Source organism: Macrotis lagotis, chromosome X, assembly GCF_037893015.1.
Source record: "Macrotis lagotis isolate mMagLag1 chromosome X, bilby.v1.9.chrom.fasta, whole genome shotgun sequence".
Lineage (NCBI taxonomy): Eukaryota > Metazoa > Chordata > Mammalia > Peramelemorphia > Peramelidae > Macrotis > Macrotis lagotis.
In genome coordinates, this window is record NC_133666.1 from 678,437,393 (window position 1) to 678,455,000 (window position 17,608).

The 17,608-nt window shown below is 41.6% G+C and overlaps 1 protein-coding gene across 3 annotated transcripts in view; it reads right to left on the reverse strand.

Annotated features, from left to right (window-relative positions):
* Positions 1-1,080: 1,080 nt before the first annotated feature.
* Positions 1,081-17,608, reverse strand: part of TESC (tescalcin) — a 59,402-nt gene continuing 42,874 nt past the window's right edge. The window contains exons 4-8 of one of the 3 annotated variants that reach the window (XM_074205914.1): positions 12,438-12,577; positions 8,292-8,353; positions 8,088-8,195; positions 2,797-2,844; positions 1,087-1,425 (exon numbers count right to left, since the gene is read on the reverse strand). In XM_074205914.1, the coding sequence (XP_074062015.1) occupies positions 1,348-1,425; positions 2,797-2,844; positions 8,088-8,195; positions 8,292-8,353; positions 12,438-12,577 (436 nt within the window). In that variant the 3' untranslated portion in view covers positions 1,087-1,347. Of the gene's footprint in view, positions 1,426-2,796; positions 2,845-8,087; positions 8,196-8,291; positions 8,354-12,437; positions 12,578-17,608 lie in introns of all 3 variants that reach the window. The other 2 variants (XM_074205913.1, XM_074205915.1) reach the window with 2 other exon arrangements.

Consider the following 17,608-nt stretch of genomic DNA (forward strand, 5'->3'; position numbering starts at 1 on the left):
TATCAAAGCCTCAGTTTCCTCATCTGAAAAATGGAAAAAAGAAGCATGCAACTATCTGCTGGGTAGTTGTGATGAAAGTACTTAGGTGCTGAGTGCAAATTTGAATTCCCCTTAGTGCCCCAGTAAGATGAGGATGGGGAGGTCTCAGAGCTTTCTGGCAGTTTGGGGACACCTGAGATGAGTCAAGGTCAGATTATTAGAGGTGCAGCTCAACAACTGTCCAACAACTGCATTTAGCCTTCTGGTTGCATATGAGAACCCAACATTCCCATTTCAGACCCATGGTCTTGAACATCATTTGTTTCTGAATTTTGCTAATGAAGCTACAATATAAAGAAGCTTCCGAGAGTGTGAGTGGTTGCGTCCTAGAATAAATTGTCAAAGAAGTTTCTTTAGAATAAGATGCTTCTGTGATGATGTGATGTTTGTCCTTCATTCTTGAAGATTATTTCATCAGGAGATGATGCCATGACAAGCACATGAATTGTATTTGAGTGAGAAGGGCTGGGCTAAGTCACCAGACTCACTTTCTCCTCCAGAACCTTCTGGGTCCAGTGGCCAGATAGGAATCAGGAAGACTGGAGATGATCCTGGATGGGAGGCAATCAGGGTGAAGTGACTTGCTCAAACTAGTAAGTGTCAAGTGTCTAAGGCAGGATTCAAACTCCAGCCCTTCTGACTCCAGGGCCAATGCTCTATCCACTGTACCACCTAGCAGAGACTAGTTGGGTGATATGGTGGCTAGAGTGCTGACTTTAGGGTCTGAAAGACTTGAGTTCAAATCCTGTCTGAGACATTTGGCCAGCATTACTACTTGGATAAGAATAAGTCCAAGGGATGGTGAGATCCATTAAGAGAGAAGGTTACTTGAAGTATTCTGGAAGGAGGTGCAAAGTTTCCTGGTGGTCACGAAGCTCAAGTAGGAACCCCCTTTACTTATTTTGTCAGATTTAAGAAAACCAGTCCTTTATCCAAGGTCTGATCAGGTTGGTGAGCCCCTTTCGGAGGAAGATTCGTGTCAAACTGGGTTGCGCTAAATCACCGCTGGGGACCCTAACAATTCTTAGATTCTTTTATCCCATGAACAGACATGAAGGCCACATTCATTAACAAAACCTAATTTATTAGAGATTAAAAAGTTGATTTAATCAAGTCTCACACACCATTCATTCTGGATAGGAAAAAAAAAAACAGAAGCACATTAACAAGTTGGTTGTAGATATGTCAGTAGCAAAAAACCACATTCATTTGGGACCAACAGCATTGATGAGCTGTTCAAGGGTACCATTGGCATCCTTGCCCTTTGCAGGGTGAATGCTATAGGCCCTCGGAGGAGGCAGGCAGAAGTCAATGGCAGAGGGCAATGGTTTCCACATTGAGGAATCGGACATGCATCTTGGTCTCTATGTCTATCCCCTGCCAGATCTGGAATGGGATGAGAGATCAGCATTAAAGGTCTTAGTCCTTTGTCAGGGAAGTTGTTTGTTTCCTGCTGACCAGTCTATATTTTCATTTCTCTCCTTGTAGCACTGACCCTCCTCCAGGTCTGAAAAGCTCTGAGCATCTAAAAAGTGACTGAAATTTAATCATATATATAAATTCATTCTGTTTTTAGAGGGTATGGCATTTGTGTTCTTTAGCCTAGAGACATCTTAAAGGATAGAGGGGAGGGAGCCCTGGGCCTGGAGTTGGGAAGACTTGGGTTCATAAATACGGCCCCAGACACTTATCAGTTGTGTGATGCCAGGCAAGTCACTTCACCTTTACCTACTTCAGTTTCCTCCCCTCTAAAATGGAATGATGATATATTGATAGTGCCTACCTCCCAGAGGTTGATACGAGGATCAAATCAGATAATATTTGTAAAGTCCTTTGGCATATAAATATTTGTCCACTTTCAAGATTATCAGTACACCTTAAATGCAAATTTTTTAGTATTGACTTGAGGCTCTAGCTTAGGCCTCTAGGATTAATAATTAATGACCTACAGTTCCTCTTTCCCTGAGATAGAGCAAACACTTTCATAATGACTAACTTCCTTGTCTTAACAGTACATCTGGCAAGGGGTAAAACTATTCTGTTTTTACAAAATAAGACAGTGAAGCTTCAGAAAGGTGAGTGACTGGGGTTAGAACCTCAGTGGACTTGAATTCTAATCAAGTATTCTGTCTTTTAGATTATCTCTCCCTCCCCCTTTCCTCCTTATCTCTCCCCTTCTTTCTTTCTCTCCCTCCTTTCTTCTTTGTCTCTGTCTCTGTCTCTCTGTCTCTTTGTCTCGCTGTTTCTCTCTGTCTGTCTCTTTCCGCCTTCCTTCTTGTCTTTCTTCCTCACTCTGTCTCTCTCTCTCTCTCTCTTCTCTGACTATGCCTCTCTCTGACCCCCTTTATTTCTTCCCTTCACTTTGTCTCTCCCTCTCCTCCCTTCCTTCCCCTCACGTCTTTTCTGTCTCTCTTTTCTACCATTGGACCCCAACTTTATAAAGAGAGTTTGTCCATGTGAAGGGTGGAAATTACTGAGCATTTCTGAACTGAGAATTTTTCAGCCTCTCAAATGTCCATATCTCTTACCATGTTGGACATAGTACCAGGGGCAGCCAGGAGGCCAGGAATGGGGAGGAGCTCTAACTTCATGGGACCCAGGGCTTTGGCATCTCCCTCCCACAGCCACAATCACCCAAGAAGGGAGAGAGAACAATTGCAGACTAGGAATTCCAGCCAAGGTTCTAATTCCTGACCACTTTCCTTCTAGCCCTAGTGCTCCCAGATCATGGTCATCCTTTTCTCCCATAGCACCCACCTTTAGGAAGTCATCAAAGGTGATTCCCTCATATACTTGATCCGGTTGCTAGGGATGAAGCAAACAAAAAAGTGAGCAAACTTGGGGAGAGCCCTTGGAGAGAGGTAGGGATGAGGATACTCATCCATAATCAGGTCCCCTCCCCCACCTGCCCTATCTACTCCTTCCATCCTTCATCTCTAGGGTGTGGTCCATCTGGAGGGACACAAGACTCTGTTCTCACCATTAGATTCCAAGGAAACCAGACTGGGTCAAAGATGGGGGGCAGGGAAGAACTGATGAGGAAAAGGGGGAGGGTAGCAGATTTCACTAACTTGAGGGGTCCTTTGTGTGTATCTATATATTTGTATGTGTCTATATATATATGTATATATATATATATATATTTCATATACATATATTTATAAAATCACTAATCCTGTTTGCCTCAATTTCCTCATCTGTAAAATGAGCTGGAGAAGGACACAGCAGATCTCTCTAATGTCTACCAAGAGAACCCCAAATGAGATCATGAGGAACAGGATACAAAGATCCTGCATAGACAGGATTGGGAAGGAGAGGTCCTGGATGTATCATTCCATTTCTGGGAGATGCTTCTGACATGGACTTCCACCAAAGTAGATCATCCTTTTAGTTTTAGAAAGTCACCCAGAGAACTGAGATTTGAACTGACTTTCTTATGTGTCTCACAACAGAGTTAAGTGTCAGATGTGGAATCTGAAGCCAGATCTTAACTCTCAGACCAGCCTGCCCAGTAATACTCAGATCATCCTATTCCAAAGAATTCTTTTGGAGAGGACCAGATGATGCAGAACTGTGTCCCTCTTCTTCTCTTCCTCTATAGTCTCACAAATCCTACTGTGTGTTTGCATTTACATAAAATATTTAAATATACATTCAGATGTATACATGTTAATTGTCAGTAATGGTATCTCTCATGGAAATCTTTTCCATGCGTTTGCGTTCTTTATCTTATAGGTTTGTGCTTATCGAATTCCTTGGAGAATGATACAGATTTGGATATGTGTAGATACTTCAAGGAGCCATGATTTTGTTGGTTTCTCTTTCTGTACCGGTTTTTCCCATTGGAATATAACCTTTTTGAGGATAGAAGTGACTTTGTTTTTTCCTTGTATTTATTTGTGTTCTCAGCACTTATCATAGAGTGGCATATATGCTTGGCACGGTTGCCAGCCTGCAGGCAAGGATGAATAATCTCTCTACCAAGGCAAATTACAACTGCATTCATGGACCATTCCTATGAGCAACCATGGCCAAAGTAACTATGAATGTGTGGCCAACTTGTGTTGACCCCCTCTGAAATCAGCTACTATAGTTCTTAGACAAAAAATTCATAAAGACTTCAGAGGCATCTATCACCTCTTACATCTGAGAAGAAATATTTGTGACATATCCCATCTATCATCTAGCCATTGCTTGAAGACCTTCAATGAGTGAGAACCCATTGCTTCCCAATGTGCCAATTCTGGGGCAGCTGTCAATCATTAGGGATTATCCCCTTATTTCATGACTAAACTTACCTCTCTTGTTTCTACCCACTGCTCCTGGTTCCACTCTCTGAGATCTTGTCTCTAGAGTAGCTCTTCAGATACTGGAAGAAGGCTTCCATTTCCCCCCTAAGTCTTTTCCATATTCTCTTCCTTCAGCACATCCTCAGATCACATGGTCTTGAGGGCCATCACTGTCCTACTTGATCCCTTCTGGACATGATGCAGATTTTTCAAGGTCCCTTAAAATGCGGTGCCCCCCAAATAAACACACTGCTCTATGCATGATCTACCCAGGATTGATTTGGCACTGAATGGAGCTATCACCTCTCTAGTCCTGGATGCTCTCTCTCTCTCTCTCTCTCTCTCTCTCTCTCTCTCTCTCTCTCTCTCTCTCTCTCCCCCTCTCTCTTTTGGTTTTTGTAAGGCAGTGGGATTAAGTGACTTGCCCAAGGTCACACAATTAGGTAATTATTAAGTGTCTGAGGCCAGATTTGAACTCAGTTACTCCTGACTCCAGGGCCAGTGCTCTATCCATGTGCACCTAGCCGCCCTATCCCTCTCTTAAATCAAGCCAAGATACCAAGGCTACCATATCACAATGTTGCTGCCTTTGAGGTTTGCAATCATCAAAAGTTCTCAAATCTTTTTCAATTTTGAAGTAGATTTTTTTTCCCTGAATGTAAAATTTTACAAATATTTATCTGGACAATTTCATCATCTTAATTATGGACCATATTTCTAGCCCATTAAGATGTCTTTGGATACTGTCATACAAGGCATTCATTGAGCCTTTCTACTTGTTTCATCTGCAATTTTGACAAACATGTCATTCCCAGCTGTTGATAAGATGGTTGAACAACATAATGTTAAGGATAGATATTTGAGGCATTCTGCTAGAGACTTTCCATATCATTAAGTAATAAATGCCATAATAGCTACCATGTAAACTATAAAGTCCACAATGTGCTGTACAAATATCACCCCATTTAATTCTCACAACAACTATGGCAAGAAGGTTCTATCATTATCCCCATTTTACAGATGAAGAATTGAGGCAAACAGAAGTCAAATGACTTTCCCAGGTCCCAGCTGGTAACTGTTCAGCATTTATCCATTGGATCACTTAGATACCTTCCATATTTTGGGTCTAGCCAGTCCATAAGTTTTGAATTTGCCTAACGGTTCTGTGACCTAACCCCACATTTCTCCAGATGTCAGTCCAACACTGGCCCCACACTTGAAGCCTTTCCCAGCTGGGCTGGGAGCTGCCAAAGCCTGTGCTTCCTGGCATAGGTTTTGATTATCTAGGGTCACCGCACCATGATGAGGCACTGAAGGGGATGACCCTAGCGAAGATGGAGCAATATTGGGAAAATGCACAGAGAACATCAACATACATACACGGAGACACACATACATGAATCATTTCAACAGCTACTAATATGTGTCTGTGGCTTTTATGTCACTCAGCAGCTGCCAACAATTTTACTATGGGAAATTAAGAATGCTGTCACCAATGGAAACTGAAGTAGGATTGGGAGTAATTTAAGGAGGGAAAGTATAATTAAATCAAATGGGAGTTTGGCCCAGGATGGAAGCAAGCCGGGCAGCCCAGACCCTTGTGACCAGTGCTGTGGGCCTCTGGGCTGCTGTAGTTTAATTTGCTGAATGTACCAGATTTCCACCTAGCCAGAAGCCTCCCTTAGGACCAAAAGACCAGCCTGAAAAAGATGAGTAAATAAAATGACCCAAAGCCTCCATCTCCAGGGACAGTCCCAGTGCCTGAGATCATACCACAACAGCTGGCAATCTGTCTCCCAGTTTCAATAATATGATTAGGAGCCACATGCAAGCTTTTCATCAGCTGAAGCACCTCTCCACTCCACTTGGGATGCCACAATGAAGACAAACATTTCGTGACTCAAACTAGCAATGGGAGGGTCTCATCTTTTTACCCCTTTAAAAAATAAGCAAGTGCTTAAGGAGAACAACCGATGAAGACTTGACTGGTCTTTCAGTATTCAGGTGACCAGCTTTGGTTAGGATGGATACTTGAACCCAGGACAAGGTCACCACAGATCAGAGTGAGCTCCATGCTGATCCTGAGTGTTCCATCTCTCCTCCTTTAAAGAAAGGAGGCATAGAGAGAATAAAGATAAAGGCCATTCATTGGCCCAGTACAGAAAACATTGGACCAGAAGTCAATGAGACCTGAGTTCCAATCCAACTTCAGATACTTCCTAGCTGTGGGACCCTGGATAAATCACATAACCTCAGACTGCTTCATTCCCCTCTTCTGTAAAAAAGGGATAATAAAAGCATCTACCTTCCAGGGTTATTGTGAGGATCAAATGAAATATTTGTTTTTCAAATCCTAAATGTATAATATAAATGGTAATTGTTTATTACCACATCATCATCATCATCATTATTATTATAGCTGTTTTCAAGCAGTCATACCTGACTTTTCATTTGGGGTTTTCTTGGCAAAGATAATGGAGAGGCTTGCTGTTTCTTTCTTCAGATCATTTTACTGATGAGGAAACTGGAGCAGACAGGGTGAAATGACTTGCCCAGGGTCACCCAGATAATAAATGTCTGAGACTAGGTTTGAACGCAGGGAAATGAGTTCTATGCACTTTGGCACCACCTAGTGGCACCTATTATAGCCCCTATCATTTGCAAGTGGCCCTTTCCAAATGCAAGCATCTTAAAAGCACTTACTAAGATAAGGAAGATGCCTGCCAGAGCCAATGTCTTTTTATAGCTGGGACTTTAAAAGCTGAGCTCGTTCCATTTTGCCCCATATGCCACTAGCTGAACCACTCTGTCCATGGGGAGGGTTTGGGAAAGTCTGACCCTCTTCATCTGGGCTCTCTCTCTCTCTCTCTCTCTCTCTCTCTCTCTCTCTCTCTCTCTCTCTCTCATTTTTCACATAATTTCCCAGCTTCTCATCCATCATTTTCTTGCCCTTCCTCTGAGTATTGTCCTGTTTTTGCTCAAGTGGTCAAAAAAACTTCAGAGTTGGAAGGATGTCAAAAGCCATCCAGTCTCAGCCTTACCTGAACAAGAATATCTCCTCCATCATCCTTTATCATTCCCTACCAGGGGTCACCTCCTGCTTAAAAGTCTCCATTGATGAAATCTCCATTATCTCCCCTATTAGAATAGGAATCCCTTCTATCCTTTCTTTCCCTTCCTTCCTACATTCTTTCCCTTCTTCCTTCACTTCCTTTTTTTTAACATTTTCCTTCCCTTCTTTTCTACTTTCTTTCCTTTCCTTCCCTACTTACTTCCCTTCTTTCCTACTTTCTTTCCCTTCCTTCCTATGTTCTTTCCCTTTCTTCCTTCCCTTCTTTCTTTCCCACTTTCTTTGTCTTCCTTCTTACTTTCTTTCCCCTTCTTCCTTCCTGCCTACTTTCCTTCCTTCCTACTCTCTTTCTTCTCCTTCCTTCCTACTTTTCCCAAACTTCCTTCTTTCCCACTTGCTTTCCTTTCCTTCCTACTTTCCTTCCCTTCCTTCTTTCCCACTTTCTCTTCCTTCCTATTTTCTCACATGCCTTCCTTTCCTTCTTTCCTACTTTATTTCCCCTCCTTACTTCCTTCTTTCCCAATTTCTTTCCCTTCCTTCCTACTTCCCTTCTTTACTACTTTCTTTCCATTCCTTCCTTCCTACCCCTACTTTTTTCTTTGTTCTTTCTTTCCTTCCTCCTTTTTCTGAACCCAAGCCTAATGCCAAGCCCTGCCAGATGCTAATCTTCTTGCCCCAGGAAAGCTCACCATTTGTCCCACACAGACACTGGCAGCCTCCATCATGGCTCCATCAGCAATGGATCTGGCTGATTCCTTTTCAATGTGAGGGTTTCCAGAAAGCAGTTCCTCTACCACCTACCAAGGCAGAGACATATTTGGGTGACATCTGAGTCAATGTACAGAGGCTTCTGAAAGGCAAGGGGAGTTGCCAAGGTGGGAAGCATACTTTACATTTCGATATTCTTCCAAGGTGATCCGGCCATCACTGTCAGAGTCGTACATGTGAAACAGAACTAGGGAAAGAGAGAGACAGAGACAGAGAGAGAAAGAGAAGTTTAGTTAGGTCAAAACTTGCTTCCTGGAGGTGACCATAGAAATCCCCTTGATTACTGGGCTCGCTCCCGGAGCATCAGGTCCTACATCATACTCAAAAGAAGCCAGAAAAGTTTTGACCTAATTAAATTTCTAGTCTCTTGACTCTTGAGCTAGCAGCCTTCCCTCCTCTTCTGAAATCAACACAATTAAGAGAGAGAAGACCAAAAAGCTAAAACTCGCTACAAAAATGGATCTTGGTACATTAGGTTGTTATGACTTCTGGATTATTTGCATTGTAATCTGTCCATTAAAAGAAGATGGCACCAGGGATTCTGGTTAGCTTTTTCCTTAAGTCCTTTGCCTCTGTCTTTCTTAACTCCTCTAAGGCTTTGAAAGTCACCATCCCAACAAAGTAGGTCCTTCCATTATTGGTTCAGATTATTAGGTCACTCTTCTGTAGGCTGAGGCAAGGCCAGTTTTCCTGTTTATTTATTCGATCCTCTGCAATTATAGTTATTGTTGCTATTGAGTCATATCTGGTTTTTTGTGCTCCGTTTGGGGTTTTCTTGGTATAGATGCTGGAGTGGTTTGCCATTTCCTTCTTCAGCTTATTTGACAGATGAGGGAACTGAAGCAAACAGGGTGAAATGATTTATCCAGGGTCACACAGTTAATAAATTCTAAGGCTGAATTTGATCTCGTCTTCCTGACTCCAGGCTGATGTTCTATCTACTGAGCCAAAGCTACTCCTGGAATTATAAAAAAAAGATAAGTCTAATCCATTCCATTTGGAATCATAAAATTTTGGGAATGTAAATTGACCTAATTCTACTTTCATCTGATATACCAATGCTGTCTACAATATTCCCAATAAGTGATGGCCTCCCTTTGGCTAAAACATATTCACTGAGGTCAGGAAATTTTTATCTCATGAAAAAATATTCCATTTTTGAACTGTTGATCTTTAAAGAGGTCACCTCATTTGACCAAGATTTGCTTCCCTGTACCTAATTCTGCTTCCTGGGGCCAAGCATAATAAGTAATTTCACAGCTTTTACATATTTGAAGACAGTAATGACAGCAATGTGGCTTAGAGAAAAGAGCATCAACTCCGGATTCAAATCCCCTCCCTCACAATTAGCGAGTGATCTTAGTTCACAATCTCCCTGACCTTCATTCACTCATCTGTAAAAAGGGAAGCTAGGCTTAGCTGGCCTGTGAGGTCTATCCTAATTCTAGAGCTATAATTCTTCTCTGTTCTTCCATATGCTGAGACTTCATGACCCCCTTCAGCCATCCTCTGGTGGCCTCTTTTGGGTATGGCCCTATTTATCAGCATCCCTCTTAAAATGGCATCCAGAAGACAATACAGTGCTCCCATGTGGTCTGATATTACCTCTCTTTATTCTGGACAAGCCGTTCTGTTCATGCAGCCTCCCCTTCCAAGGAGAATGTAATAGATTTTTTGGCAGTTATATAGTGCTGACTCTTCCTGAGGCATTCGCTCTGACTGTCCCCTCATGCCTGCAATGTTCTACATTCACAGCATTGACTATTGACCCCCTTGTTTGCTATAAACCCCAACTAAGACCCCTTTTCTAACCTCTCCTAAAATTAGTGTCTTCTCGCTCTAAATCATTTCCTGTTTATTCTATAACTTGTTGGCATAATTATGATTGCTTGTTGTCTCCCCCATTAGATGGTAAGCTCCTTGAAAGAAAGACCTGCTATTTTCCTCTTTGTATCCCCATAACTTAGCACAGGGCTGCTATTAATAAATGTTTATTGATTGACTGAAAATGTAATGAGTCTAGAGTCTAGAAGTATACAGTTAAGAAAAAATGCAATTTGAGACACTATAAACAAGAGGCAGCTTGGAGGAGTAGAATTAGTATTGGCTTGGGGAATGGCATGGAGTCAGGAGGGATGGGAGCTGCTCAGCAATGAAGCTGGACTCAGCTACTTGGGGAGACTGAAGGTGATGGATCTGCTGAGCCTAGGAGTTCTGAACTACAATAATGCCACAAGCCAATCCTCACTAAGTCTAGCACCAAGAGGGTGAGGCCCCAAGAGAAGGGAATCAATAGACTGCCTAAGGAGGACCCAGGGTGGAAATGGGTAAAATTGTCATTTTTATTATATTAGCACGGCCTACCCATGAGCAACTGGTTTTTCCCAGTTGTTTAGATCTGAATTTAATTGTGAAAAGTGTTTTGCAATTATATTCATATAATACCTGGATTTGACTTGGCAAGGACTCCCAAATATTTTATCGTGTCTATACTTGTTTTAAATGGAATTTTTCTTTCTATCTGTGGCTGCTGGACTTTGTTGGTAATGTAGAGAAATGCTGCTGATTTATGTGGGTTTATGGCTCAGGTTGGAAATGAAGCAGATCAAGGATCTCATGCTGATCACAATTTGATCAGGTCCATAAGTGGCTGTTATATTTCCAGCCTGGGTGAGACTAGGACATTCAGTCTCAAAAAATTAAATTAAAAATGACTCAAACTGTGAAGATGCAAAGAAAAAAATGCAATTTGTCTGAAGAAATCTATGTAGAACTCACCCACCAACTTAGATTTAAAAAATAAATTTACATAAGGTGGGGGCAACAGAAGATGAATATAAGAGCATATCATGGTCCTGTGAAATAATGTGGGGAATGCTAAAACTCCAAATGAGGTCAGGCTATTGAGGGAAATTAAAGACAACAAAAAAAAGAGTTTTCTGTTATAGTCAAAGAAAGAGATGGGACATGATCTTTCCTTGGGGCCATAATGGCCAGAAGAGTAGGCAGAGCTGCTCAATTATTTTTCTCTTCCAAGGAGAATAGCATTTATATTGGAATAACAGAACAAAAATAGCAAATACCAATTGGATATAAAGATAAATGAGAAAATATCTTTTAGACTTGTCCTTCATGAGCCACTATTAGTGATACCTGAAAAATCATGGAAGATGGGAAAGGTAGCACAAGATTAGAGAAAGTTGAATTCCTAATTTTCAGAAAGGGTTTGCCACACTATAGACCAGTGCACTTGACTTCTATTTTTGGGAAAATCATTAAAGAGATGTTTGAAGAACTTATAGAAAAGAAAGCAATGATTACAATGAGCCAAACTGGCCTTATCAAGCACAGGAGAAGCACCTCACTGACGACATTTTTTTTGGACAAGTTTATTAGACTAGAGAATGAGGAAAAGGTTGTGACCTAGTTTACCTAGATTTTAATGAGGCTTTTGATAAAGTATATCATACTCTTTCTATAGAGAAGATAAAGAGACATAGATTAGAAATTAATGTAATGTAATGGATTCAAAACTAGTTGGATGACTAGACTCAAAAGAATAGTTGTTAGTGGTTCAATGTCCATGGTCACTTGGTTGATATGTATTGAAGGCAAGACTTGAACCCAAGACTTTTTACTCCAATTCTGGCTCTCTAACCACTCTGCAATGTACCCCTCTTTATTAATAATAACAACTTACTTGGGTGCTATTTAACTCATGAGATCATCTTGGTATTGTGCCCTCATCACTGTAGGTAAACAAGAATTGGATCTTGTTACAAGACTATAATACTACTGCTCCCTAAGGACTTTCCATCTACACTGCACCTGGTCCCTCCTCCAGATAGTTTCCTCTCATTAGAAATTAAGCTTCTAAAAATAAAGGACTATCTTGCTTTTTTTGTTTGAATACCTAGATCTTAGCATGATACCATAATAAGAACCATAACAAATGCTTCACAAAAGTCATTTCTGGTTGTGTTTCATGTAGAAAGTGCCCTCAAAGACTTTCTGCCATTTTTAAGCTTTAACAGTTTGGACCTGCATCAAACAAAACTTATACATAAGACACCATGAAAAGGACCCTTGATAATACAATATAGTAGAAGGCACCCTACATCTGAGTTCAAATTCTGGCTTTGACCATTGGTTGTAGAATGAAGGTTTGTGGAAGGCCAGGGTCAGATTGGGAATGCACACTGTCTACTGTCCAGCCATCTGGGTCCTCCTTCTGCAACTGGACAAGCAGGCTACCTCCCTATAAGACTTACATCTTAACTTCTCCTTTCTGCAGTGCTCCAATTGTTCCTCATCCATGTTGGTCTCAATTGGTCTGAAGTAAGACATGATGGTCAGGAAATCCTCAAAATTAATCTCATCAGCCAAACCACTGGGTGCTTTTCGGAGGTTCCTCCAGAAGAAATGAGGGAGAGAGGAAAAAGATTAGCATTACTTCTGCTCAAGGAAATATATTTATAACCTACCTTTCCAAGTAATTTTTCTTTTTTAAAAACTTTAAAAAAATTTTTATAATGGGTTAAATGACTTGTCCAAGGTCACACCACTAGGCAGTTATTAAGTAAATGAGGCCAAATTTGAACTTGGGTCCCCCTGACTTCAGTTGGTGCTCTATCCACTGTATCACCTGGAAAATTTTCTTCAGAGAAAACATTAAACTTTCTCACTGCATGCTAATGACATGTGGAATTTACAGATAGGACAACTGAGGTACAGGACAGTCATATCACTTACCTGGAGCCATACAACTCTTTTATGATGATGCTAGGCCAAGAATTTGGATCTCTTGATTTGTTTACATCATTCCCTGCCCATGAATTGTAATATAAAGACAAGGGTTTTAAAGAAACTCTTAGAGTGGCATTTTCAAACTCCTTAACTGGCTTTTGTTGTTATTCAGTCATTTCATTCATGTTCAACTCTTCTTGATCTTATTTGGAATTTACTTGGGAAAGATCCTGGCATGGCTTGCATTTCCTTCTCCAGCTCATTTTACAGATGAGAAAATTGAGGCCATCAGGGTAAAGGGACTTGTCCAGGATCATACACCTGGTAAGTGCCTGAGGCCGGATTTGATCTCATAAAAGATGGAGTCTTCTTAATTTCAGACTCTGTACACTATGGGGTCCCCAGCTGATGCTGGACTTGGTAAAAACTACTCACTTACTTGCCTGGAGCAATTCATGGGAGGTGAGTACCAAGACTCAGGGTTCTGATTATTTCACTTTCTTTTTTCTTTTTCTTTCTTTTACAAGGCAATGGGGTTAAGTGGCTTGCCCAAGGCCACACAGCTGGGTAATTATTAGGTGACTGAGGCTGGATTTGAACTCAGGTCCTCCTGACTCCAGGGCCGGTGCTCTATCCCCTGGGCCACCTAACTGCCCCTTATTTCACTCCTTGAGTGATACAATCTCAACACTGGTTAGACTATGAACCATATGAAAGGAAGGAAAAGTTCCCCCCGCAGTTGACCAGGAGGTACTCTTCCAATATAACTCCCTCAGTGACCCATCGTCTTTTTTTTTTTCCTTGTAGAATTGGTCCATTCAGCTTTCTAATAAAAACAGATGCCATTTATCTGGTACATCAAAGGTCATAAGGTATCTATTTGATCGCCCCCAACAATCCTTCAAGGTTGGTACTAGACATATTATTATCTCCATTTTACAGGGAAGCAAACCCAGGCCCAGAGAAGTTTCTTAAATTCCCACAGCTAGTAAGTGTTAAAACTGATGCAAAGTTAAATAACTTGCCCCAGATCATCCAGTTAATAACTGAATTCTGCCCAAGGGCAGGTCACTTCATGGGGCCTCAGTTTCCTTACCTGTAAAATAAGAGATTGGGGCTAGATGACATCTTTAGTGCCCCCCCCCAGCTCTAAATATTCTCATTCAAAGGGGACTTTTCCTAAGAAGGACTAAGATCCAGAACTGGGAACAAGAAGGTAAATCCTTTGAGGAGTAAACTTCAAGGAAAGACAGAGAAAGATTTCCCTCTGCATGTTGGAAGAGGCACCTTTCCTTCAGCCTCTCTTCCAAATCACTGACATTATAAAGCTTCTCCCACTCCTAATATGTTATTTAAAATAATCTCATTGTTCTTATGGTGGCCAGTGTAGACTAAGTACACACTGTTGTAAAAATAGTCCCCTATATTTACCCAATATAGACATTAACTCCCAGACACTCTTAGAGTCTTAAAGTTCAACTAGAAGCCCTGAGGTTGGGTGCAAAAAGAACAGGGAAGATTCAAAGCTGGACAAGGTCCTAAAGGAGTCATGGAATCCCTTTCTTAAAAAATATGTAGACAGTTACAGTAGGTTGTCTTCCTGTCTGTGTGACTCTTTCCTGGAGGTGGAAGAGATGAGAAATTTAAGGAGACTGGGCCTGGAGGCAGGAAGACCTGAGTTCAAATCCAGCCTCTGACACTTCCTAGCTGGGTGACCTTGGGTAAGTCACTTTACCCTGTTTGCCTCAGTTTCCTCATCTGTCAAATGAGCTGCAGAGGGAATTGGTAAACCACTCCAGGGTCATTGCCAAGCAAACCCCAAATGGAGCTATGAAGAATTAGACGTAACTGAAATGACTGAGCAACAAACGGTGAAATAATTTGCTGAAGGTCATTGATTAGTTTTGAGCTCTGGTTCTCAGATTCTGAATTCCATTTACTTTCTCCTACATGGTGCTGCCCTTTCAGCACCCAAAATGAACATTGATGCCAATTGGCTGTTCAGGACTCCTTCCTTCTCATGTAGAAATGAAACTCAGGAGGGAGACACAGGAAACAAAGGAACCCTGCTCTTCCATCTATAAACAATTGCAACTGATAACCAGCCATTTGGAACTGTCCCCCAAACCCCAGCTTCCTAGAAACCCCTCCCCGGTTTGAAAAATGAACCTTCTGAGGTTTTGTCTACAACTAGTAAAAGTGAGGTAGCTTGGTCAATGAATGGCGCTCTCTATAGGGATGTGTTGGTCAAAAGTAAGAAATGCAACTCACATTCTCTTGAGATGGAGAGTTTCTCCCTCAGCGTCTAGGGATCAGAAGCTCCTTAGAATGTCTCTTTAATAGTTTCCATGCTTGGGGTTCTTTCTCATCCCCCCTGAATAAGTCTTCTCTCCCTCCCTGGGTTCTGCCATATTTCAAATGTTTACATAATACTATCTGAATCCTATTGGGCTGGTTCTTGGTCAAACCCAGGGTGCTGTCTTTCTATAATTTTCTCTCTCTGGGCAACCACTTGATCCACAGAAACAGAAAGGGGTCCCCTTGCACCTTCAATCTTTGTCTGTCTCTGGAGCTGGCTGCTGGCTTCTAAACTCACTGTCCCTACATGTATCAGACTGTCTTCCCAAACCCAATCTTGGGTGTCCTTCTAAGAATGGCATGGACTTCAGACCCTGGGCATTTACTAGATTCTGACTCTAGGCAAGTCACTTAATCTCTGGTTGCCTCTGTTTCCTCATCTATAAAATGGACATAATAACAGTTCATAGTTTAATCTAGAACTAACTATACTACTACCACTACCACTACCGCTACCACCTACTACAACCACAATCACAGCCACTACCACAATTACCACTACTACTAACCCACAATATAATGGAGATAATAATTGTGTTGTGATTGTTAACAGGCAATTACAACTTTTATGAAACTTACTTGGAAAAAAATGGGATCAAATGAGTTCATATTTCAGATACTCTAAGCCCAGGACTTGTAGTAGGTGTTGGGCTCTTCATGGTGACTTGTTTAGTTTCCAAGGCTAGGAAAGGAATTGAATCTGGTTTTCTCAACTCTAAGCCTGCTTTACCATGCCTTCTCTATATTAGAATCCCTGGTGTCAGCAAGTATAGCTTCTTTCTTCTTGACCTATGCTATAAATGTCAATTATTGTTACCAGCGGTTGTTAAGTCATTTCAGTCAAAATCATTTATGATTTTTCATAAACCCACTTGGGGTTTTCTTGGTAAATATACTGAAGTGGTTTGCCATTTCCTTCTCTAGCTCACTTTGTGGTTGAGGAAATTGAGGCAAACAGAATGAAGCGACTTGCCCAGTGTCACACAACTAATAAGCACTATTATCAGATTTAAATTAATGACACCAGGACCAGTGTTCTCTGCCCTATGAGCCTATGAACCTAGCTGCCTCATTATCAGTGGCATTCCAAGGAATTAATCTAATGATGACCCACAAGAGAAGCTACTATTTGAACTAAGAAAGTATTGAAGAGAAGTTTGATCAATGGAACACCCAAGGACTACCACACAACCCCCCAAGGATGCTCTCCCCTTCCTTGGATTGGGTGGTACATAGGTCCATAATAGCTTATATGTTGGCTGTTCTCCCATCTGTCCGACCTCTTCCTCAAACTCTATCATAACTGCCATTTCAACATTGAGGTTTACAAAATACCAATTCAATGTAACAAATACTGATTATGTGCTAGGTGGCAACCTGGATAATGTGCAGGCCGGGAAGACTTCATGTCCTTGAGTTCAAATCCTCCATAAGTCAATCATAAATGAAAAACAACTGAAATTAAGAATGTATGCTGTGCAAGGATCTGTGTTGGATGCAGAGCATGCCAAGACAAGCAAAAAGGGTCCTGTCCTGAAGGAGCTGGCAATTTATTAAAGGGCACGAGATAATCCCAAGATGAGAACATTTAAGGCAATTAGAAGAGAGAGACAGCACGAATGACCCGATGCTCACAATAGCCCTACGAGAAGATTGCAAAAGTGGTGTGTTATCCAAGCAACCACAGTTGGGCTCCTGGTTTCCGACATTAATTATTCCTCTCGTTCTCCCAGTCCTACCGATCTCCTGATTTGTTATTTTCCATTTGCTCCTCTCCCCTCATGTGAAACCACCTCCTGGCTCTCATTTTCATTCAACAAACCTTGATTATACACCTACTGGGGAAAGGTAGGAGGCAGCCAGATTGTGGAGGGCTTTCAACACTGGGGTAAGTGTTTGTGATGTGGAAATAAACAAACTGAAGCAGGAAGCCGTATGGAGGTTGACTCTGTTTCATCCTAGAGGTGACAGATGACCACTGAAAGGTTCTCTTCTCCCCCGTCTCCATCTTCTAAATCCAGTGTTGTCTCCTGTATGAAATCAACCCCCCAACTTTTCATAATGTCTGAGTCCTTACTTGTTGTCTAGGTCTCCCCTCCACCATACTCTTAGCATATCCATGAGACTCAACACCAAATACTATACCCAGGAATCTACAACCCCAATTCCTCCTCCAATATAGTGTTGAAGCTTGGGTAAAGGTACCCTATGATTATGGATCTGGAGATGAAGGGAACCTCCCTCATTTTACAGAAGAGGAAACTGAAGCCACTATGGTGAAGGTAGTGACCCAAGGTCACTCATGCAATGACATCATGTTTTGAGCATCACAGGCACC